Source organism: Myodes glareolus, chromosome 4, assembly GCF_982192425.1.
Source record: "Myodes glareolus chromosome 4, mMyoGla1.1, whole genome shotgun sequence".
NCBI lineage: Eukaryota > Metazoa > Chordata > Mammalia > Rodentia > Cricetidae > Myodes > Myodes glareolus.
Window position 1 is genome coordinate 5110142 of NC_142029.1, and position 24571 is coordinate 5134712.

At 40.2% G+C, this 24571-nt stretch overlaps 1 protein-coding gene across 1 annotated transcript in view; it reads left to right on the plus strand.

Annotated features, from left to right (window-relative positions):
• Positions 1 to 24571, plus strand: part of Oxsr1 (oxidative stress responsive kinase 1) — a 103422-nt gene that overhangs the window by 73776 nt on the left and 5075 nt on the right. The window contains exons 9-15 of the mRNA XM_085689032.2: positions 1720 to 1768; positions 2947 to 3012; positions 7496 to 7618; positions 13861 to 13896; positions 21192 to 21338; positions 22317 to 22381; positions 23784 to 23836. Coding sequence (XP_085545158.1) covers positions 1720 to 1768; positions 2947 to 3012; positions 7496 to 7618; positions 13861 to 13896; positions 21192 to 21338; positions 22317 to 22381; positions 23784 to 23836 — 539 coding nt within the window. The remainder of the gene's footprint in view (positions 1 to 1719; positions 1769 to 2946; positions 3013 to 7495; positions 7619 to 13860; positions 13897 to 21191; positions 21339 to 22316; positions 22382 to 23783; positions 23837 to 24571) is intronic.

The following is a 24571-nucleotide window of genomic DNA, read 5'->3' on the forward strand; positions in this document are numbered from 1 at the left end:
ACATTAATCTTACCAGGACAGTACTTTTTGTTTCTTTGTTTTACAAATGAAGAAACAAAATCAGAGGTTGACTAGCTTTGTGCAAAGTCATACCTGTAATAAATGGGATGTTCAGTCTGTATTTACACAAATACTTAATGCACTTTGTGGACTTAACAAGGAGAGACTGGTGAGAATGCAGGAGAAGTGATACTTAAATAACAACTGAAATAAGCCTGTGTTAGCACAGACTTACCATCCTAGCACTTGGGTAGGACGAGGAAGAGCAGAAGTTTAGTGGTCATCTGTGGCTATTCAGCCAAGTTTGAGGGCAGCCTTGGTTACATGGGACTTTAAAAAACAATGGAAAGACAAGACCGCAGACTTTCTAGTTCTGAAGCCTTGAGCACTCACACTGAAGAACCACCCGCTCCAAATTCCAGTGTGTCTTCTCCCCACTGTGTATCCGCGTATGCGATCTCAGTAATTCCCTACTGAGGGACTGCAGGCCCCTCCTCCAGTCACACGAGTGTGGCTAAAACATAGAGAAGTAATAACGAGGGGGAATAGCTACCAGCTCCCCAGCTAGTTAGGTTCTCTTGTTCAAGACTGAGCATGAAATTAAGGGGTCTTTATTTTGTTTTTTTGTAATAATTGAGTCTTGTAGTCACATTCTTTGATTTTACTCTTCCACAAGTTGTCCTTGGAAAAGGAAATGAACCTACAAGAAAGAGATGAATACTAAGATGCTGTCCTTGGCAAAGAAGGCATTAAAACATTGAAATCCTTACCAAGTGAAGAGCGGCACTGTGTTTCAGTTTACATAGCATCTGTCATTTGTTCTCAGTCTGCGTTAATCTGGGGCTTTGATTCTCACTCCCAAATATGCTTTATTTGGTGAGAGAAAGCCTGGTGTGGGGATTTGAAAACACCTCCCCGATGTTCTGGTACCTACAGTGTGTAAGACGGAGGTATTCAGAGGTAAATGCTTGCCAGGGTTCTACAATATCCTGTCCAAGCTTCCATCCTCAGCAGTGGGGTAAAACAAGACAGAACAAAAACTGCTCTTAGAATGTGAAAAAGTATTGTGTAGCATTACATGGTAAGTATGTGGTAACATTAGGTGTGGTCGTTGAAGAGTAAATTCTTTATTCTTAGTGATCTTCTTTTAAAAGCTTGTAAAGTTGATAATGAAGAATTTACTCCAAGCAAGATTATCTATAACTGAACTCAACTGAATTTGGGTTAAATTTTAAAAATATGCTTAATACTTTTCCTATTTTTTTAAAAGGGAAATTGAGCAATGTCTTAAAATCTGTTGTTGCCTTAAATTGAAACCTGTTGGGCTGCTATGTAGTAAGAACCAAAATGCTTGTTTCTTCTTTTTCCAGTTTAAATGCATTTCTATGCTTTGCTAAAACTTGTAGTTGTTGTCTAACTCCCCGAAAATGATTTTGCTAAGTAGGAAACATTGGACGTTCCTAAGAATTGTCTTCTAGAAACAGTTTTTTACTGATGACTTTCCAAAGATTCTGCAGTTGTCATTAGCACATTTCTATTTGAGTTTTTGTTCTTCTCGGTGTCCTGTTCCAGGGTATCCTACTTCTTGTTTTTCAGCAGGTAAGGAAAGTGAACTCTACTAAGGAACTTTTAGTTTGCTGCTCAGGAAAAAGTTTCTCATTTTTGAAGATAGAAATTCACACTGTGCTTGAAAACTAAAAACTCTCCTTTCTCCTTTAGGCCAACAGCGGCAGAACTATTGAGGCACAAGTTTTTCCAGAAAGCAAAGGTAGGCAGTCCAGCTTTTGAGCATATGCACTCATATGATAATCATCTGTCCACTGTTTATAAGTTGTGTTTTTTAAGATGATTACATTTGGAGAAATAATAGATAAGTAGATTAGGTAAAATAGACAAAATAATTGCTAAAGTTGTCATGTATACAGTCTATGGTAAGTAGGATAACTTGCTTTGGGAAGCTGGAGTGAAATGCTTTCCACACAAGCCTGAAGAAGCATACTTGATCCCCAGACCCATAACAGAAGCTAGTTGTAGAGACTTGGCTTATAATTCCTCCAGAATTGGGGAAGCGGAAACAGAGTGTAGACAGAGTTGTCTTGTCTCAAATTACCATACAGAAGCTTATATCACTTATAAATGTTTGGTTGATAGCTCAGGCTCATTACTTACTAGCTCTTACATTTAAATCAACCCATTTCTAATAATCTGCATTCTGGCTCATTTTTCTACACCTCCTGCTCGCTCAGTTACAGCTCTCCTGTAGTCTCCTGACTCTGCCCACTTTCTTCTTGTCATTCTTAGTTTGGCTTTACTGCCTAACTTTCTGCCCAGCTACTGGCCTGTAGACATTTTAGTAACCAGTGAGAGTAATGCATATTCATAGTATAGAATTCATGCCACTAGGCTAATTGGTGAGCCTCAAGTCTCAATGAGAGATCCTATCTTTGCTTTTTTGTTTTTTAAGACAGGATTTCTCTGTGTAGCATCTCTGACTATTCTGGAACTAGCTCTGTAGACCAGGCTGGCCTTTAACTCACAGAGATCAGCCTGCCTCTGCCTCCGCCTCCCGAGTACTGAAATTAAAGGCATGCACTACCAAGCAAGGTGGATACTGGGCATAATACACACATGTACATACATCTGCGCACACATGAACAGTCTTCTTTCCTGTTGTAGAGACAATCTGTGAACAGTTGAACTCTCCTTTTAAGACTTAGTGTCTGAACTGATAAATGCCCCACATCCCAACCATAGTGCAGTAGTATATTTGGAAATGCAGGGTCAACAAAGGACATCCAGGATAAAAGCTTTCAGAGTCAAAAGAGTCATCTCTTCACTAAACAGATTTTTTTTTATCATATATTGTGATTGACATTTCTGTGTCAGTGTGTGGTTCAATAAAAAGTTTTGATAATTGAGTTTCTGAGACTGACTTTTATTTTCCAGAATAAAGAGTTTCTTCAAGAAAAAATATTACAGAGAGCACCTACCATTTCTGAAAGATCTAAAAAGGTGAGTAGGTGTGTGGGGGTTTAATTCAGTTTTCTTAGGTTGCTTAGAATAGATTTGCAGGGCTTTTTTTGTTGTTTATTTTGCATTTTTAGCGTGGATGCTGTTCTGTTCATAGGAATGAGGAGTCTTTATATTTAGCCCTTTAAAAGCATTTTATGTGCTCAGTCAGCACATACCTGTCAGCTACATGCTTAGGTGTTACTCCGCTGTCTCTTAGAATAACAAGGGGCTGGATGGCGTTGTGAGTAATTTCTAACCCCTGTTGATTACTGTTTCCAGCTGTCCAGAGTGAGGTGGGGACTTGGCATAGCACTTCAAGCTTGGGTTGTAAGTCATATTGTCTCCTATCTTTAGACATGTTATAGCAAAGCACTGTGTCTCTGTGTGTGTGTGTGTGTGTGTGTGTGTGTGTGTGTGTGTGTGTGTGTGTATGTGTCTGTGTGTGTTGTTTCTAAGAACTTTGGTCATCATTTGAACATAAAGAACTTATTAAAGTCCCAGTTTGGGCAGAATTGATGTTTGCCATCTCATCATGAAGAAAATCCCCCCATTTCCTTACTCCTCTCCCCTTAAAAAGAGACGTAGCACATGTGAAGAAATGCTGTCCCATGGATTTTGGTTGATGATGGGCTAAAGGGAGAAGAATAGGGTCCTCTGTTCCATGCGGGATAGTAGAAGGCCTGCCTGGAAATGAGGGTCGTTCTGGTAGATGGGATAGTAGAAGGCCTGTCTGGGAGGTTAGGACCATTCTGGTAGAAACTTAGAGTTTACTACTTGATATGTCTGCCATTATTCAGAAGGTTTTGCTTTAAAGGCAGTGGTGGTGCATGCCTTTAATCCAAGCACTCAGGCGGCAGAGGCAGGCAGATCTCTGAGTTCCAGGACAGCCAGGGCTACACAGAAGGTTCCCTTCTATTTTCACTTGCTGTTCGTTTTCCTGATATATTTTTTCCACTTGTATTTATCAACTGCTGTCATTTATCAGAATCACAGAGGTTTTAGAGCACAGTTAATCACAATGACTGAAGTCGAATGTCTGGGAAGCGGGAAGGTCCTTTGCAAGGCTGGCCACATGGGGGAGCACTGTTCATTGTCCTGCTCACTTTAGGCATTAGTGTAGCACTTTCTCAACTGCACTTCCCGACCGCCCCATAGTTTTCTGTTCCTTCTTGATATGCTTTACTTTGAAGAACTTATCACTATCTATCATGTGATGACAGCCTTTCTACACTACTAGAACAAAAGCTTATGTTCACTGCTTTGTTTTAGTAGGGCCTAGGTCAGTTCTTCGTATACTGTAACATTCGGAAATAATAATTTGAATGCAGTTTAAAATCTCTGTGCTTGTAATTGCAGTAAATCCTAATTGAAATTGTTCAGTGTCTGTGGTGCGATTTCTTTAAGATTGGTTGACCTCAAAGGACTGCACAGGACAGGTTTCATAGCATATGCCTGTAACAAAACACTTGTAGTATTTTGGAGGCTGAAACCAAAGGATTGTAAGTGTGAGGCTAGCCTGGGCAGTGTTGTGAGAAGCTGTCTCAAAATTAAATTCTGGAGTTGGGAATGGGGTGCATATGCATGAAAGCATGAGTTCACATCTCCAGAACTCGCAGAAAAAGCCAGACATGGGAGACAGAGCAGCCTGTAACTCTGCCTGGGGAGTGAGAGCATGGAGAAAAATGGATTCCTGACGCTCACTGGTTACCCAGCAGCCTGGGCAAATTGACGAACTTCCAGTTCTTTCAAGGACCCGATCTTATAAAGTAAAGGGGAGGTGCTGGAGGGGGAGGTGCTGGAGAGAGAGGACCGTGGGTAAGAGCACTTGTTGCTCTTGCAGAGGTCTTGGGTCCTATTCTCAGTACTCACATGCTGACTCACAACCATCTGCAATTCCACTTCCTAGGGGACTTTGGTATTCTCTTTTGATCTTCATGGGCACCATAGTATGCACATGGTGCACACACATCCAAGAAAAACATACATGAAGTAGAATAAATAATCTTAAAAATGTAAATTGAAGTACAATTGAGGAAAGATAACCCCTTATGATGATCTTGGGTTCTTACGCGTTCATGAACACATACATATATTCATGACTTCACATGTACCTTTCATAAGCATGTACACATATACTGTTAACAGCTATAATTTGATGGCAGAATACTTTTCTAGTAAGTCTAAGGCCTTGAATTCAATCCACACTACTTCGAAAACAAAACCCATAAGAGTGAAAGTTAGGCTAAAAGTAGGAGGGTTAGTTGACAATTAGATTCTACTTACCTTTCATTCCATGTTGTACACTGGAAGATGAGAAGTTTATTTTTGCAGAAAGAGCAAGAATGCTATCTAACCAAAAGACAGGTCTGGTAAGATGGCTCAGCAGGTAAAGAAGACTTCCAGAAACCACATTGTAGGAGAGAACCAACTTTTCCAGAAGAAAGAGAGAGGGAACTGACCTCTGTGAACATACATACTCTTTCTCTAAATGAATGCTAATAAAAAGATTGAGAATTCCTACAACTCAGTAACAAATAAACCCAATTTTTATTATGAGTAAAAGGTGGACTATAAAATGTTTCAAAGAATATGCGCAAATGACCAATAAGTTTGCAAAAAAGATGCCCACTCTAATTTGTAACCAGAGAAATATAAGTTAAAGTAATAAGGAGTTAATCTTTCGCACCCAGTAATATGTCCACCATAAAAAGGATAATAATTGTTGGTAAGTATCTGTAGAAATTATAGCCTTTGACCTTGCTGATTAGGATATAAATGATGCAGCTACTTTGAAAACTGCTTGACACTTCCTGAAGTGGCTGCACAGAGTTACCCTATAACCTGTGCACACTCAGGGATGTTGGAAGCATGTTCAAGAAATGTGCAGCATTCATAATAATCCCAAAGTAAAAAACGTTCATGAGCCAATGAACAATTGTGTAACATATGTTGTGTCCATAGCAGTGAACCATTATTTGCTGATAAAGAATGAAGTACAGATGCTGCTCTACTGATAGTGGGTCAGTTCATGATTTTGTGAGAAAACAGCAAATGTTTGGTAGCAGCCTTGCTTTGTTGCCAGGGTTAGTATAGTAGCACACTTCTAACCTGGAGCTTGAGGCAGTGTGGTCACTTGAACTAAGGAGGTTTGAGACTAGACTGGACAATGTAGTGATACCTCATCTAAAAAACTAGAAGAAAAGAAGGGTAGAATAGGGAGGGAAGGAGATGAACACCCACCCTTTCAAACATTTCCTGGGCCAGCAATATGTAGTCCATGCTCCCTAGAGAGGCTGACAGCTACGTTACTTGGAGTTTACTGTTGGTAAGCTGTGCTGCTTGCTAGGGTAGGTGGATTAAATGTATTTTCAACTTCACACACACACACACACACACACACAGGCATGCATGTGTTATAGTATGTATCCCAGTTGGAAGTTCAAGAGCATTTATAATCCATGCTGTAACATAAAATAAACCTTTAAGATGTGTAAGTTAAAGAAATCAGTTCCTAAATAGTACATAGTGTATGATTCTATGTGAAATGTTCAAGAGTGCACAGAGACGTGAAGTAGGCTAATTTCCCAGGACTGGGGGAAAGTGGAGAGAAATGGGCAGTGACGTTTGGTGGCTGTGATGTGTATGAAGGATGGCGATCAAAATGTTCTCAATTTGAATGTAGTAATGCTTTAAAGTAAATTCTAAATAAATCAAAACCAGTCAGTAGAACTTTTCTCATTGGATAGATTGTATGGTGTGTGAATTATATCTCAGTGAAGTTGTTTTTAAAAGAGATTATCCATTGGGGTAAATTGAAAACACAGTAATTTTAAAAAATGGGCACAAACTTTGTAGGATAAAGATAGGGAAGTGTTTCAGGAAGGAGGGTCAACTAGAAAGACATAAGAAAGCAGAGGGCTACTCAGAAAGGTCAGCACTGAAGGGTTTCAGAAATGGAGAATCCCAGAAAAGAGCATCGCTGAAGTAATTCAAATAAAGTGTCCTCAATTGACGGTCAGAAGCTTCCAGATGGGAGGAGCCAGAGTACCCAGCTCATAGACTACTGCACATTACTGTGGAGCCCAGGATAACCAAGGCAAAAAGATTGGAGAAGCCTGCTGTGCTGATAAGCACCCGTGACTCTCACACCCACCTAGCTGAAGAGGACAGTGATGGAGGCCACCTTGAGCCACGTAGTGTTCCAGGCCAGTGTGTCTTGACAGAAAAGGCAACGTCTACCTTCCAGAGAGCAGAGTCGTTTTAGCAGCACTGAGGCAGACTGGTTAAGACGGTTGCCGTTCAAGTACTAGAGAAAGCAGATTGAGGGTTAGAGGGTGTGGATTCGTATGGGCTGACGTACCAGGATAATAATGATGTAGTCACTGTTTTATTTAGGTGACAGAAGGGATGGGAAATAGAATGGAGGTTCCTGTTCAATGTATCCAAAACAGTACCATAATTCCCATGCCTTTCTTTTGCTCAGGTTCGGAGAGTACCTGGCTCCAGCGGCCGTCTGCACAAGACAGAGGATGGAGGCTGGGAGTGGAGTGATGACGAATTTGATGAGGAAAGTGAGGAAGGAAGAGCAGCGATTTCCCAACTCAGGGTGAGTTTTATTGGACTGGAGTCGTCTGTGCTTCTTGTTACAGCTCGATGAGCTATAGCAAAGAAGACAAGGGCTGCTGACAAGTTTTCCAGGCAGTTCTGTGAAGCAGATTGACAGGCATGTCTCATGGGAAGACATTTAGGATATATGAAAATGACCATGTCTAGAGGTGAAAACTTTCTTGATATGGGGAGTCCCTGGATGGTACTCATGGCTAGACACTGCAAAAGAACTGTGAACTAGAAGACCTTGCAGCATCAGACCACATCCCTGAAGCCTGTTCCCTTTCTATGGAGAGAGCAGTGCACTGCTCTAGTTGGTGTACACTGGATCTCTTCCCATGTTTGCATGTGTGTCTTAGGGCTCTCCTTTTCCTTTGCTTCTTCATTCTTACCCCAAATTATGCAAAGATATATGTCTCCATGGATGCCAAGTATTTAAGGGCTCTATACCCTTGCCTGCTCAGTACTTTTTTTTTTGTGGGTTTAATAATGGGCTTGTTTATATCTTTGCCTAGTGGGATCTATTCTCACAGGAGTTCTTAGAGCAATATTTGTAGTTGTTGGTTTTATTTTATTTTGAAATGAGGTTTCTCTGTATATCTGGCTGTTCTAGCACTCTCTATAAAGAGCAGGCCTTGAACTTATACAGATCCTCCTGCTTCTGCCTCCTGAATGCTAGGAATAAAGTTGTGTGCCACTGTTGGACCCTAGGGTCCAATCACTGAGGAGGAGTCACCCCAAGAGACCATCTCTCACACCACAGCTGATGTAAAAGCATGAGGATTTTATTAATTTTGTCATGACAGGGTCTTTCAGTATTCAAAAAGCAAGAAAGACCCTGGATGACTGGTACAGGCTACTTTTAAAGAAAAAAGCCACAGAAGCAAGGGGGGGTGTCTGGGGGTTGTTCTTTAACTATTATGATTGGCTTATTCAAAAGGGCTATTACCAATAATTGAGTGGAGAGCGGTTGCCAGATCAGATGAGGTAAGGGGAAACATCTGAGGGTCACTTTGCCCCCTTTCCAGGGATTGAGTCAAAACATCAGTAACTGAGTCAACACCTAAGGGTTATTTTGCCCCTATTCAGGGAGATAGAAAGTTCTCAACATCTCAGTACATGCATGTGTAGATGTTAGGTCCTTGGTTCCTGGGGTAGGGGGGAGCACTACTGCTGAGAGGCCTCGAAATTGGACTCAGAGTTGTCAAAAATGGCTTTAGAGTTATTTTAGAGTTCTATACCACTATGCCCACTATCAGTAGGACTCTTAATTTATCATCATTGAGTTTTTACTTACCTCAAGTAAGTAAAGATTTTTTAAGAATTTTTTTTGTATAGCTAAGTTTTTTAAGGTCTTGCCAATGAAAATTGGCAAATATTTATTAAACATCAAGCTTAGAAAAGTCCTACAAAAGATCAAATGGTAAACATTTATATCTCTTAATTTTAGATAGTTTCTGTGCTGTCCTTCAAGTTTACTATGGTGGTTTGAATAAGTATGGCCCCCATACACTCAGGTGTTTGAATGCTTCACTATAGAGAGTAGCGCTGTTGGAAGTGCTCCGTGGTGGCCTTGTTGGAGGAAGTGTGTCACTATGGAGACAGGCTTTGAGGTCTCTCATATGCGTAAGCCATGCCCAGTGAGACAGTTGCTTCTGCTGCCTGCAGATCAAGATGTAGAGCTCTCAGCTCCTCTCAGTACCATGTCTGCCTGCCTGCTGCTATGAAGATAACGGACTAAACCTCTGAAACTGTGAGGGAGTCCCAAATAAATATTTTCTTTTATAAAAGTTGCTATGGTCATGGTGTCTCTTCATAGCAATAGAAATTCTAAGAAGTTGGTTCCGGGAGTAGGGTATTATTGGGATGCTTTAAATGCTGCTGAATGTGATTTTGAACTATGGGGGCCGGACACAAATGGATTTAGAGGAGAAAATTTTTGGTATGTAGCCTAGAGATTCTTGTGCTATTTGGTGAAGAATGTGACTGCTTTTTGCCCTTGTCCAAAGAGTCTGTCTGAGGTTAAGGTGAAGAGATTTGGATTAATTCCATTGGCAGAAGAAATCTCAAAACAACCTAGAGTAAACTCTGTCATGTGGTTATTAGTAAACTCTAATGAGGATTTACAATGAAAAGGAGCAAGCCGAGCAAGTAATAATACAAAATGTACAATTTGAGGCTAAAAGGATCTTCAGGAAGTAGAATGGCGCTAAATCCTGTGTTCAAGGAGATAAACAGATTAAGAAATGAACTAATGGGAATGATTTCCTCAGAGCAAGATCTCCCCTGCTTAATTTCCAATTTGCGAAAAGGAATTAATGAAAAACTTAAAGCTGGGTATGGTGGTGCATGCCTTTAATACAAGCACTCAGGGCAGAAGCTAGCATATCTCTGAGTTTGAGGCTAGCCTGGTCCTCAGACCTGTTTCAGAACAGCTATGCTTAGGTAGTAAAGGTGGAAAATAGAAAGCTCATGAAGATGTAATTGAATGAAGGAGCCATGTTCCAGCCCCAGCAAGCAGCAAAACTTGGTAGCTTTGGTCATGTGGTTCTGGCTTCAGAGATGAGGATAGAAGAAAAGGGTTATGGACGCTCCCTCTGCCACTATGGAAAGCCAGGAGTGTCTCTGAATGGAGCCTAGAGAGGTCATTTTATGAAGGCGTGAAAGGGAAGACTGGATTGCTGTAGAGACCCCAGGATGTTGGCGATGCCAGAGCAGTGGTCTCTGTGTTAAGGAAAGCTGCTAGCTGGGAGGGGAACCAGCCCAAGAGAGAGAAATGTGTTGCAGTCAACAAAGCTGAAGGAGTTGGAGATCTGAAGAGCGTTTGATATCAGACAGGGAGAGGTAGAGTTTGACGTTTGCCAAGCTGGTTTTGGGTCTTGCTTCGGTCCAGTATTTCCTCACTATGTTCCCTTCCCTATGTTTTGCAACAGTAATGTATATCCTGTGCCATTATGTGTTGGAAGTATGTGATCTACTTTTTGATTTTTTATTTTGTAGGGGATTACAGTTAAGAACTTGCATGAATCTCAGAAGAGACTTTGAACTTTTAAACATTGTTAAGACTGTGATAGGCTATGGGGACTTTAAAAGTTGAACTTAATGGCCGAGCGGTGGTAGCACACGCCTTTAATCCCAGCACTCTGGAGGCAGAGGCAGGAGGATCTCTGCGAGTTCGAGACCAGTCTGGTCTAAAAGAGCTAGTTCCAGGACAGGCTCTAAAGCTACAGAGAAACCCTGTCTCGAAAAACAAAAAAAAAGTTGGACTTAATGTATTTTGAATTATTATATTGCTACAAGTCTGTGGGGGCCAGGGAGTGGAATGTGGTGGTTTGAATAGGTATGGCCCCCATAGACTCTTGTGTTTGAATGCTTGTTGATAGGAAGTGGCACTATTAGGTGTGGTCTTGTTGGAGTAGATGTGGCCTTACTGGAGGAAGTGTGTCACTGTGCTGGTGGGCTTTGAGGGCTTAAGCCATGCCCAGTGAGACAATTGCTTCTGTTGCCCACGGATCAAGATGTAGAACTCTCAGCTCCTTCTCCAATACTGTGTCTGCTTGCATACAACTATACTTCTGCCATTACTATAATGGATAAATGCCTGAAATGATAAGCCAGCCCCAGTGGAATGTTTTCCTTTATAAGAGTTGCCATGGTGTTTCTTCACAGCAATAGAAACCATTTCTCTCAAATCTGTTGCACATCTTGTCTTTCTGTGCAGTCTGTCTTGGGTCAGGCATCGCAGTGGTGTAGTTTATTGCTTTGTTTTTCGTGTTTGCATATAACTGTCTGTTTAATATCAGGCATTTATATGTTGTTTCTTAGTTATTTTTTCATGTTACTGCTTAGTTTTACAATGTAAGTAATATAGGCACAAGACACCATTTGTAATGTCTCTTTGGTAAGTCTGATGTCCATACTGGTTCTGGCTGCTTCAGTATCTGTTCACACTAGCATTAAGAGGGCTTTTCTGCCTCGTTCATTAGGTGCTAGACAAGATGAATTTTACTTATTGCTCAGCAGTCATTTTGTGATTTTGTAGTTAGAAAACTTGAGTGAACTTGTAAGGTAATAGGTTTCCTAGTGGTGCTTTCTGTGTATCCACCAGTAACTTTTGTTCTTATCTTCCCTGCCGTCCTCCGTCATCCTCACAGAAGTCTCTCCTGTGTCCACTTCTCTTGATCTGCTTCCCTGGGCTCCGTAGTGTGTGTCCCTCTTCTAGTCCTCCCCCCCCATCTCCTCCCTTCCAACCTGGATTCTTCATGTAACAGAAAATGAAATCATATACATGTCATATGTATTTGTCTTCATATAACAGAAAGCATATAAATGTCATGTATTTGTCTGAGTTTTGCTTATTAACAGTATCTGCAGTCTCATCCATTTCTTGAAAATGAAGTGGTTCTGTTGTAGCGCCTGCACTACGGACAGTATGCGAGCCGGGAACTTAGCTGGAGACTTAAAAGCACATGCACACAGACAGACAGACACGGGGACATTGGTCATTCTTCATACAAGAATGCCAAGAATGTCCACTTTATTGTGCTCAGGGGCAGCTTATGTAGGTCTTTGGCCACGCCCCAGCTCTCGGGATCTCTCAGCTGCAGACTCCTCAGAACCCGCTCCCCTGCCATCAGGGTCTCCTCCTCAGAGCAGCTGCAGACTCCTCAGAACCCGCTCCCCTGCCATCAGGGTCTCCTGCTGCTCAGAGCAGCTGCAGGCTGCTCAGAGCAGAGGAAGACAAGTTGTTTACAAGAAATTCAGGGTCTGGTGGTCTGCAGTCCCCAACATTCTGTGTCTTGGCTATTGTAAGTACCACAGCTTTAACCCTGGAAGCATACATGTATCTCTGTGACTCTGGCTTAAATTCCATTGTGCACATACAAAGGTGTGGTAGGTCTGAGCTATATGATAGTTCTAGTTTTAGTTTTTTGTTTTTATGTTTATTTATTTAGAGAATTTTTAAAAACTAATTTAAAAATTAGTATACAAAGTAGTGAGTTTCATTATGGCATTCCTGTTTATTTGTTCTTATTGTTTTTCTTTCTGTTTCTTTTGTTTTTCAAGACAGGGTTTCTCTGTGTAGCTTTGGAGCCTGTCCTGGAACTCACTCTGTAGCCAAGGCTTGTCCCGAGCGCTGGGATTACAGGCGTGTGCCACCACACCCAGCTTTGTTTATATTGTTTTGATAATATTCTTGTCTTCCCTCCATTTCTCTTCCCGTTTCCAGCTCCTGTCTTGCTGGTTTCTTTCCTCCTTTCACACCTCCCCATTCAGTTCTGTCATGTGCATTCATTCCATTGTTTTTTCCCATGCCCCTTATGATATCTTCAGCTCTTGCAGCTGTCTCTTGAGATTAACTGAGCATGCAGACACAAAGGAAAGGTATATGATGTATTTGTCTTTGTCTGCTTAGATAATGATTTTCAGTTTCACTCATTTTTCTACAGATGCCATGCTTTTCTATTTTTTGTGACTGAATAAAATTCCATTGTATATTTACCACATTTTGTCCAGTTTTCTGTTAATAAACATGTAGCTGGATAATAGCTGTGAATATGGATGTACAAGAAAAGTTGTAACTAGCCGCCTAAAGGATTGTTAGATTTGGCCTTTGATCGTAGGTATATAGTATATTTATGATTATGTTTGTTAATGTAATCATTAACATAAACATTAATCTTGTATTTATGATTAATGGAAAGAAATTTGCTTTTGAGTATGACCTTTACTACTTGAGAACATACACTGAATGGATGTTTGCTTATAAAACTTATTTTGTTAAATTTTCTTTTTGTTTGACTCAGTTGTATTCCATCCATTTTGCTTGAGACCAGTGCTGTAGTGGATATGTAGGGGTGTATGTCTCAACTGTGTATCCCTGGTTGGCCTGGAACTCAATTTGTAGACTAAGCTGGCCTTGAACTCACAGAGATGTGCCTGCCTGTGCCTCCTGAGTGCTGGGATTATATGCATGAACCCCCCATGCCTTCCATAAACTGTTAACTAGTCATACAGCAAGTATATTGATGCGTTCATTATGGACTGCTTGAACAAAAACTAATATCAAACAGCTTTCTTTCTTTCAAAAAATTTGGCCTTGAGTTAATTTATGGGTCAGGATGGAATGGCTGACCTGTAGTTAGTGTTATTTGCAGTTCCCTGGAATTTGCTACTTGAACCTGACTGCAGATAACTCAGTTTGGAGCTTGTTAACAAGTCTTCTCCTTTGTCTTTCAGTCTCCCCGGGTGAAGGACTCACCGTCAAACTCTGAGGTAAGTAATGGGGGTGTCACATCCTTGTTAAAATAGACTTTAGTTTGGTTTTAATGTTAAGTTTGTTCCGTCTGTCTTTGTCTCTGTGTATTGCTTTGTGCTTAATTGTTAATGAGGTATTGTAGCAGCTAGATCTGATGTTGCTTAAAGCTCAGACTGTTTCTTGCTTGCTGAACTGTGTGAAGTGCAAGGTGGTTGCTTTGCCTTGATCTGTCTGGGAACTTGTCATATTGTTGTCCTTGCATTTCACTTTTTTTAAAGCAAGTAAACCCTGGGGTTTTTGTTTTGTTTTGTTTTGTTTTATTTATTGCTTTTTGTACTTAATTGTACCAGTGTGATAGGGAATTCAGTCCAACAACATTCTGTAAAGTGGACTTTTCTGTCTTACTATCTGAAAGAAGTAATTTCATGGCTCAGTTCTGTTGTATATACTCTTCCTCCTGGTAGCGCCTTCAATTTTGGGTACAGTATGTGATTTAAAAACATACATTTGCTCTTAATTTGTGTGCATAGTATAGAGATTCCATGCACTACTGAGTACCTGACTTATGTTTACAGAACTGTAGTGTGCATCTTAACTACCAGCAGGCTAGTATCTACTGTCTGTTCCTATTCCTCATTGATCTTCGTCCTGAACCTGAGTTTATGTGCGCCCCTGTTAGTTATTTTTTGGCCAGTGGAAAGTTAGCAGGGCTCTGAGGTGATGGCTTCGTTGGTAGATTGCTCCCCTAGCATACCTGAAGCCTTGGGGTCCATCAAGGTGCTACATAAAACTTGGTGTGAATCCCAGTTCTTAGCAGGTAGGAGAAATTCAAGATCAATTGGGTGGTGGTGGCATATGCCTTTAACCCCAACACTCAGGAGGCAGAAGTAGGTGGATCTCTGTGAGTTCAAGGCTAACCTGGTCTACAGACATCTTGAACTGTTAACACAGAGAAATCCTGTCTTGAACACAACAACAAAAAAGTACAAGGTCATTCTTGGCCACATTGTGTGTCCACAGCTAGCTTGGAACACATGAGACCTGTCCTGCAGCTACCCTCTTACAAAGAGAAGGAGGGGTCACTCTGTAGGTCCTTATTTGTAACCCTTGTCACTATTAACTGCGTTTCTGTGTAACAGTGATGCCGTGCTTAATAGCTTGTGCTGCTCAGGTAGGCTTGAACTGGATAGAAGAAACACTTTTAATTGCTTTCAGCTACTGAAAGTTTGGAGCTGTTGCTTCTGATTTAACTTGCACTGGTTAGCTTCTCAAAAATTAAATGAGAATATATTTTACAGATTATCCTGAATTTTTCTGTTTAGTCTTCTCATTTTCTTTCCTTAAAAGCATCTCTATGTGAGTTCTTCTATACCCATGTTTTCATGCTGTTTACATTGTTTTTAATTTAATTGTAATAAAGCTAATATAAAATTCACAGTTACAGTCATTTTCAGTTTGGTGACATTGAGTACATTCTTTCTTCAGTGCAACCATTGCCACATCTGTCCCAAGAACTTTTCACCTTTCCATGCTAAAACTCTATTCATTGAAGGGACGAGGTCGATCGGTAGTTAAAAATTAACCAGACCTGCTTAATATAAAAGATACAGCTTTAATAAACAGAATGAAGGAAAACTTATATCAGAGTCCCAACGGTCCGTCCGAGAACGCAGGGGCAAAGAGAGAGAGGACGTAGCAAGCGTACCTTGATCTTTTATTTGTTTTGTGTGGCCCCAGGGGGACACACCCTAAGCAGAATGTGATTGGCATAAGTTCCCCATCATCCTCTGTAGAGGGATGGGGGCGGGCCCCCACCCAGCTAGCTTTACCTGAAATAATTACACGGAAACTGTATTCATTTAAGCACTGCCTGGTCCATTAGTTATAACCTCTTATTGACTAGCTCTTACATATTGATTCAACCCATTTTTATTAATGCATATTGCCACTTGACTGTGGCGTCCATCTTGGAGAGGAGAGCTATGGTGTCTGCCTGCCTCTGCTTTCTTTCTCCCACAATTCTGTTCTGTCTTCCCTGCCTACCTATGTTCTGACCTATCAGGCCAAGCAGTTTTCTTTATTAATTAACCAATAAAAGCAACACCCACCTACATCAATTCATTGATTTTTCTCTCACCTCTAGCTCCTGACAACGTCTTTTATATTTTTTCTCTCTATGAACTTGATTATTCTACATACTTCCTGTTAGTGGAGTCATAATATTTGTTCTTTTCTTGCACAGTGTCTTTATGGTTTGTCCATGTTGTAGCATCTCAGGATGTCTTCCTGGTTTTTAAACCTACATATATGATATGTAGGTGTGGTATATTTTCTTTGTTCATCTGCCAAACAACAGTTGAAGTGCTGCTGTCTTTTGGCAATTGGAGAAAATGCTACAATGAACGTGGGTATGTAATAGCTGTTCTCAGTTCTTTGAACCATATAGCTAAAAGTGGAGTTGCTGAATTTTGGTAATTCTGTTTATATTTTCAACTTGTTTGGTTTGAGGCAAGGTATTACTTTTTAGTCCAGGCCTGCTTTAAACTCACAGTCCTACTGCCTCAGCATCCTAAGCACTAGGATTACAAGTCTGTGCCACTGTGCTGTTTAGGTTTGTGAAAAATAGCTATATTCTTTTCTGTAGTGCCACCATTTTTTAAAAAATCACTACCAACAGTGTAATGAGATTTCAATTTTTTTTCATTTTACTTTAATGATTCCTGCTTTGCTTTGGTGACAGGATCTCATATATCCCAGTGTAGCTTCTAACTCACTAAGAAGCCGTGGCTGACCTCTTTAGGGAGAGCATTATAGGCTTGTTCCACCGTGTTTGGTTTTATGTAGTGTTAGTATTCAAACCTAGGGCTCTGTGCCTATGAGGCTAGGCTGCAACCCTATCCCTTCCTATTTTACTTCTTTATTTTTCTCTGCCCTTTTGGTCTTTATAGTTAAATAGTCATATCTACATATAATGTGGAAGCTGACTTTGAAATTCTACTAATAGTTACATGAACTTATTCAGAACTAAAATTCAAGCTCTATTTTCTGTTGTAAGAAGCGCAGGCCCCTTGTTCCGTCCCACCCAGCTAGCTTAACCCCCAAAATAATCACAGAGAAATTGTATTAATTAAATGACTGCCTGGCCCGTTATCTCTAGCCTCTTATTGGCTAACTCTCACATCTTGATTAACCCATTTTTATTAAATCTGTGTATCACCACCACGTGATTGTGGCTTACTGCCAAGATTCTAACCTACGTCCATCTCGGGCAGGAGATTCATGGCGTCTGCCTGACTCTGCTTTTCTTTCCAGAATTCTGTTCTGTCTTCCCCACCTACCTGTGCTCTGCCCTATCAAAAGGCCAAAGCAGTTTCTTTATTCAACCAATGAAAGGAACACAAATATAGAAGGACCTCCTACACCATTTCCCTTTTTCTATTTAAACAAAAAAGAAGGCTTTCACTTTAACATAGTAAAATTACATATAACAAAACAGTTATCAAGCAAGAATTACAGTTACAATATTTATATTTACTTTATCTTTTATCATAACTAAGAAAAATATATAACTATTTATTCTTCAACTCTATCAGAGACTCCAGAAGGATATAATATTACCTAAGTAAACAAGAAGTGCATTGTAAGCAACTTCCAAAACTCTAGAAATGATAGAGACATCTCGCTGCCTGTACAGTCACACAAAGTTTTTTTTTTTACCGTTGGGTCATCCATCTTCAGCCTACAGGCCCATATTATCCAGCAGACATTTCCATGAAACAGGAAATTTTAAAGACAGTTCAGTCACTTTCTTTTGTATCCTGCAGAATGTCTCGCAGACTCTTTCATGAAGCAGGAACCCCAAAGGATCATCTCACCTTTAGACAAGTTCAGCAGTCATCTCTCTGTAGGTTCTTCATGTCCAGTTTATGCAACAGTCCAGGCAAGAGCAGTTTCTTGCCCAAATGGCTTACCAACTCCATAAGGAGCCTCTTCGATGCCCATCTTCCTCTTGAAGTAGATTGGTGCTGCCAGGAGCAGATGTGTCTTGTCATGAAAACTCCTAAGTTATTAAAACATTTTAAATGCCATATTCTGTAGTCTTTGAAAGATATGAATAATGCCTAACTGAAATATATCTCTTTATATCTAGAAAATCTAACTTACATGACTATAAGCTTGACTATTATCAATGATTATCCATTAACAACCTATATTTCCTAATTATACATTACATTTTAAATGAACTACACAATCACAATGCCTTAATCAAGAGCAGAAATATGAAAAGATTGACCTTAAATTTATATCAATAAAGCAAAATCCATACCAATGCAAGCTATCCATATCTATATCATATCCCTCTTTAAATGTAAAAGAACATTTATAAACAATATTTGGGAATGTGGGTGCAGTTTTATCTCTCCAAACTGCTTTGTGCTGTATTGTAGCCCTGTTAATCAGGTCTTTCATGGTATATTCTGTATGCTAGTTCATCTCAGTCAGCAGTTGAGCAAAGAAAGTTTTTGAGGGTGTTCACAGCAACCTTTCAGGTGGGCGTGGTCTATCATACCATATTGGCCTGGAGGCAATCCACAGGTTCTCATCTTCTGTGAAAATAAAAAGAAGAACCTCTTTTCCAAAGCATCATATCTTTAGACCCAAATATTGAAGTGAAGGTATCTTTATAATATACATGCTGGTTTAGCTTGGCAGCCCATACAATGAAATGTCTCTCTGCATTTAGCTCATTTACAGTCAAAAAATTTAAAGAAAACACAATGCACATAATCCAGACTCTGAATTTTCCATTTTTATGTGGCTTGTTTTTTTTTAATCTGTGACTATCTGCTCTCTGTCTCTTTAAAGATTTTACCTCCCCTTTTTTTAAAGCATTAGCTTTATTTTATGAGTCTCTATACTCTTTATGTTTTCTCTTCCAAGCCTATGTACATTTATTCAACAGTATGACCCATTTAGAGGTGTTTTATGTCTGAGTCTGTCCTATTGTGAATCTGTAATTCTTTACTGTCCAAGAACAGTTTTGCTTAGAACATGGGGCCCTTTTTTTCTGTCCCGCCCGGCTAGCTTACACCTGAAATAATAACACAGAAACTGTATTCATTTAAACACTGCCTGGCCCATTATCTCTAGCCTCTTATTGGCTAACTTACATCTTGATTAACCCATTTCTATTAAATCTGTGTATCACCACGTGATTGTGGCTTACTGGCAAGATTCTAACCTACATCCGTCTCTGGCAGGAGAACCATGTCATCTGCCTGACTCTGCTTTTCTTTCCAGAATTCTGTTCTGTCTTCCCCGCCTACCTGAGTTCCGCCTTATCAACTAGGCCAAGGCAGTTTCTTTATTCAACCAATGAAAGGAACACAAATACAGAAGGACCTCCTACACCAATTTTCTGTCAAAATCTAAAACCAATGCTAGCTTTTTACCGTTGTGTATAATATTAGGTAAATATAAAATAATATTCCTTGAGGCCTTGCCCAACAGCCCTGGTGTTTTTTCTCTTTTGTCCTTCCTTCCTTCTGTATTACTCTTCCTTTTCCCTTCCCAGTGGGAACCCCTCCCTGCTAGTACCTTTCCTACCTCCTAGCACCTGTTTCCTGCTGTTACTCTCTCCCGCCTGCACCTGTGATCCTCTCTTCACTTCTGTGGTTATTCAGTGTTGTATGCTTACCTGAGGATTTGGATCTAGGATCCTCAGATGAGAGAACATGAAGCATTAGTTTTTCTGGGTCTGGCTTTCGTTGGTATAATCTTTTTTAGGTCTCTCCTTTTACCTCCGAAGTTCATGATTTCATTTTCTTTACAACTGAATAAGTTCCGTATGGTGTATACGATCCATATTTTCATTGTTCTTTCCTCTGTCACAGTGCATGTAGGTTGTTTTCATTTCCTGGCTATCGTGAATAGAGAGGCCATGAACACTGCTGAGCAAGTGTCTGTGGGGTAGGTTATCAAGTCCTTCAGGCAGTATCTCAGGAGTGGCATGGCTGAATCATGATTTATTTACTTTTAGTTTCCTACCAACCATTTTCCATTACCTTGCCAATATTTCCTATCAGTTGTTTTGTTGATCTAAGCCATTCTGGCTGGGGTGTTTTAATTTGTGTTTCTCTAATTGCTTAGGATGGTGAACACATTTTGAGGTGTTTTTAGGCCATTTTTATTTCTTCTGTTGAGAATTTTCAATTTAGATCCTTAGACTACTTTTTTTAATTCGGTCGTTTGTTTCCTTGATTCTTTATCTTTTGAGTTCTTTGTGTATTGTGGTTATTAATCCTCTGTCAGTTATATAGCCGTCAAAGATTCCCATTCTGTGGACTTCTTCCCTTGGTTGATTGTGTCCTCAGCTGTACAGAAGTTACAGTTCTTAGTTGTCGGTTGTTGGCTTTGCTTCCTGGGCAAATGGGGTCTTGTTCATAAAGTTCTTATAGCGTACAGCCTGTATTTTCTTCTTGAAATTTTTTAGTGTTTCGGTTTTTTTTTTTTTTTTCCGGTTTTTCAAGACAGGGTTTCTCTGTAGTTTTGGAGCCTGTCCTGGAACTAGTTCTTGTAGACCAGGCTGGCCTCGAACTCCCAGAGATCTGCCTGCCTCTGCCTCATGAGTACTGGGATTAAAGGCATGTGCCACCCCCGCCTAGCCATGTTTCAGGTTTTTAATCGAAGTCTTTGATCCACTTGCATCTAATTTTTGTGCAGGGAAATAGACACAGGTCGTATTTCATTCTTCTGCACATGGGGATCCAGCTTTCCCAGCACCGTTTCTGGAAGATGTTGTTTCTCTCATTTTTTTCTTCTCTAGGGTCACAATTTTAGAAGCCAAATTTCACAGGTATGGTGACTGTCTCTGCTTGGCCTCTTGTGAGGCTCAAACTGTACCATGACATGACAAGTTGCATGACGTGGAAACGTAGAAGAGATGGCATAGCTAGAGAGTCTAGACTGTCGTTAAGACAGCCCACTCCCCTCCCACGCGGTTCATCTTCTAAAGACTTTACTGTTAATTTCAGACCATTGCTAGACCAGGTGTGATGGCACACATCTATAATCCCAGCTTTGGGAAGTCTTGACCTTAGCAGGTTCCAGACCAGCCTGTTTAATAAAGCAACAAAACACCCTGTTCTAAAAACCCCAAACCAAAAAGATTTTAGAATGCTTAGCAATACTGACTTGTATGTAGTAACGACAGGTGTGAAGACAGAACTCTGCGAGTGTGGGTTTGTGAGTCCACCCCGATGTCGTAGACCTCCTCCTGCTACTTACACAGCCCTGTGTGTGTTTGCCACAGCTCTTCTCAGCAGCTGATCCCATGGGTACTTTGCTTCAAGTTCCAGAACAGATTTCTGCTCATCTACCTCAGCCAGCTAGCCAGATGCCTGCACAGCCTGCTCCAGTCTCTCTCCTGCCCCCTGCAGAGCCAGCACAGACAGCACAGGTATACTGGGGTATGCGTTCATGGTCTGTCACCTTGTGGGCAGATGAAAAAATCAGTGCAGCCTGTGAACTCTCCAGTTGTTATTTGGTTTAGAACAAGGGAGAATTCTGTCTTAATAGTTTTACAGGTACAGATAGGAGAGTTCTATAAGAATTACACAGGTTTTTAAGCAGCAAAATAAGTTAATCATGAAAACATACAAAGTACAAAAATTTGGCTAATATTGTCAGTTCTTCATTAATGATCTTTGAGAATTAGCCATCTTTCCTTTTGTTCACTTACACTCATTAATACTTCTTTTTCAGACTCTATGTTTTCAGAATTATTCTATTTAAGGTATTTGTCTATTTTGTGAGTTGATTTTGTTAAAATTGGTAAAAATTTAATTAAGTACACAGAGTTATCCTTAAATTGCAGTATAGCAGAAGTGTTTGGGTGATAGTGGCTTCACTGGGAATCCCTGTATGCTATGTAACTATGGCCCCTCTCTGGAAACCTCTGATACTCTGTATCATGGAATCTTATTGCCACTTGGCTGAAGTAAGAGTTTCAGTGTCAGTTCTTTTATTAATTATTAGAATTGCCCCCCCTCATGCTAGGTGAGAAAAGACATGGGAGTTCTGATGTTTCCTTTTGTGCTTGAGTATATCACCATCTCAGACAGAGTGTATGTTCTCCAGCAAGCAAAGAGTAGTGTAAGGTGTTCAGAAAGATTTATTTTATCCCCAAAACCCCTGGGACTTGGGTTAAATTGAGTCTTGGGGGACAGCTAGTTTAGGCTTTTCCTTGGGAATAACTTTCTGATTGTGTTTGACATGGCTGACAGTTGCCTTTTATTGCTCCTTTGGAGTTAGTGCCCTCCCACAGCAGGGGATGTCTTAGGGACTAGAAGGATTTGGGCTAGAGAGAAAGTGTCTGTCATAGATGACCCTTTGCTAATGTTCCTGTCAGTGACTTTATATTGTCAATGCATTTCAGGCTCAGTCTTCAGGAGACCGCTCCCAGGAGACCAAGGTCCCAATCAGTCTTGTGCTGAGATTAAGGTCAGTGGGCATTTGCTGCTTTCTGAGTACTCTGTAGATGCTATAATAGTTGTGACTAAGAGTAACTGCGTAGGATTGTGCTTCCAACAGAGATGTGTCATGTGTACCGTTAGACATTGTGTTGATTTCTCTACTTTAACTAGGATTTCTGGGGAGCCTGCATAGTTTCAATTCTCGGCACATTGAATGTTAACATCTGTGCTTCAGCAGTCCAATGAGTTTCTGAGTCATAATTAACTGCTTCCAGTATGGCCCCAATTCCTTCCCCTGCCCTCTCTGCCTGTTTAAATCCTGACCATCTCAGGTCCCATTTAAAAACTCTCTTTGAGCCGAGCAAAGGCTCACGCCTTTAATCCCAGCATTCAGGAGGCAGAGGCAGGTGGGTCTCTGTGAGTTTGGGACCAACCTGGTCTACAGAGTAGGAGTTCCTGGAAAGACTCCAAAGCTACAGAGAAACCCTATCTTGAAAAAACCAAAACAAACAGACAAAAAACAAGCTAATTATTCTTAAATTAGCCTATAGTCTTCAATACTACATTAGGGATTTGCATTCCAACACAATATCTTTATGAGTCTCATGCAGATCATAGCATTATCTTAGTGGGGAATCAGGGCAGGAATGGACATGAGCATCCTCAGATAAGAGATTCTTCATCATCAGTAGGCGGGTAATAAGTTCAAAGGTATAGAAGGTAATTTGATGATGCTGCTAAATGTTAGCTCAGAGCCCTGTAGAGTGAGCACATCGAGACAAAGTATATGATCTGAGGGAACAGAATAATCTTTCCGTATATACATTCACATACAAATACATACATACATACACACACACACACATATATATCCATACATATACAGGCATGCATATATAGACACATACCATTAATCCCACTGGTTGAGAATAAGGCTACTACTGCAGTTTAGAGTCAAATTTGAAACAAGCTTTAATTAAATACTGACCAAGTTGACTCTCTGGCCAGGTCCATCTCTGATTTCCCAGAAAATGGCCCCAAGTCAAATTTTGCAGGGGCTTAAAAAGACAAGACCCATAATTCACTGCATTTCCCATGAGGTGAGTTCCAATAATGTGCAAGCATACATCCTAACATACTTCCTGCCTTTATACCTCTCGCTATATCCAATCAGGGGCAAGGGTACATCCTGACATAGTTTCTGCCCACGTACCCCCAGCGTTTCAGGGACTATTGGTTCTTGGGAAAAGGCCTACAGATCAGAGGCATTTTTGTTTCATGGATCTCTTAGGCATATTAATTAAAACTTAAAATGTAACTTTGGCTCTCACAGTACATACATATATGCACATACATGTACACACATATATTGGCAACTATAATAAATTCTGCATAAATTTTTATTTTCTTTATTCTGTTTTCTTTCATAGAAATTCCAAAAAAGAACTAAATGATATTCGATTTGAATTCACTCCTGGGAGAGGTGAGTATTATTAAATAAAAATGGTCAAAAACCACAATGACTAATAATTTGCTACTTCGTTAGGTCTAAAGTTTTTGTCATTTAGATAAGTTTTGCTTTTAAATGATGGTAAAATTTTCTGGTTTAGGTTTTGGGAAATATGCATGAAGAAAAACTCCATGGGTTTACTAATTCTTTCACGTGTAAACTGACTGTAATAAGATGTATAATAATGAATGTAAACCCACTAGTTAATATCACTGTTGGTCATGCATGGCCTTAACATTATTTCATTCAGTTCTTAAGACAGCCACCTGAGGAAAAATGGTTCCCATTTAACAGAGGATGAACTCCAGGGTTAGAAGAAGGCAGAATAACTTGTTCATCGCTAGAAAGAGGCGTTAAGCTTCATTTAGTTTAAGTTCTTTGAGAGTCCAGACTCCTTCTTCTTATCATTGTTCATGCTTCTTCTCTCTGATAGTGAACTAGAGACGTGCTCCAGGCTCTCTTTCCCCCATGCAGAAGCTAAATTTTGTCATAATACTGTTTCTAACGAACTCCACTCTGCAGCATGCCATTCGTTTTCTTGACTTGTTAACTCAAGCTTCTGAGTTGAGGAGCAGACAGCAAATGTTTGTTGCTAGATTCCACAGTTAAAGTTCCTTCTTTAAGGAGAATGAGTGCAAATACACAAAGGGTGTGTGTTAACTTTTTAGGGATAGTTCTAGGAATTTTAATTGTTAGTCATTGTATAAA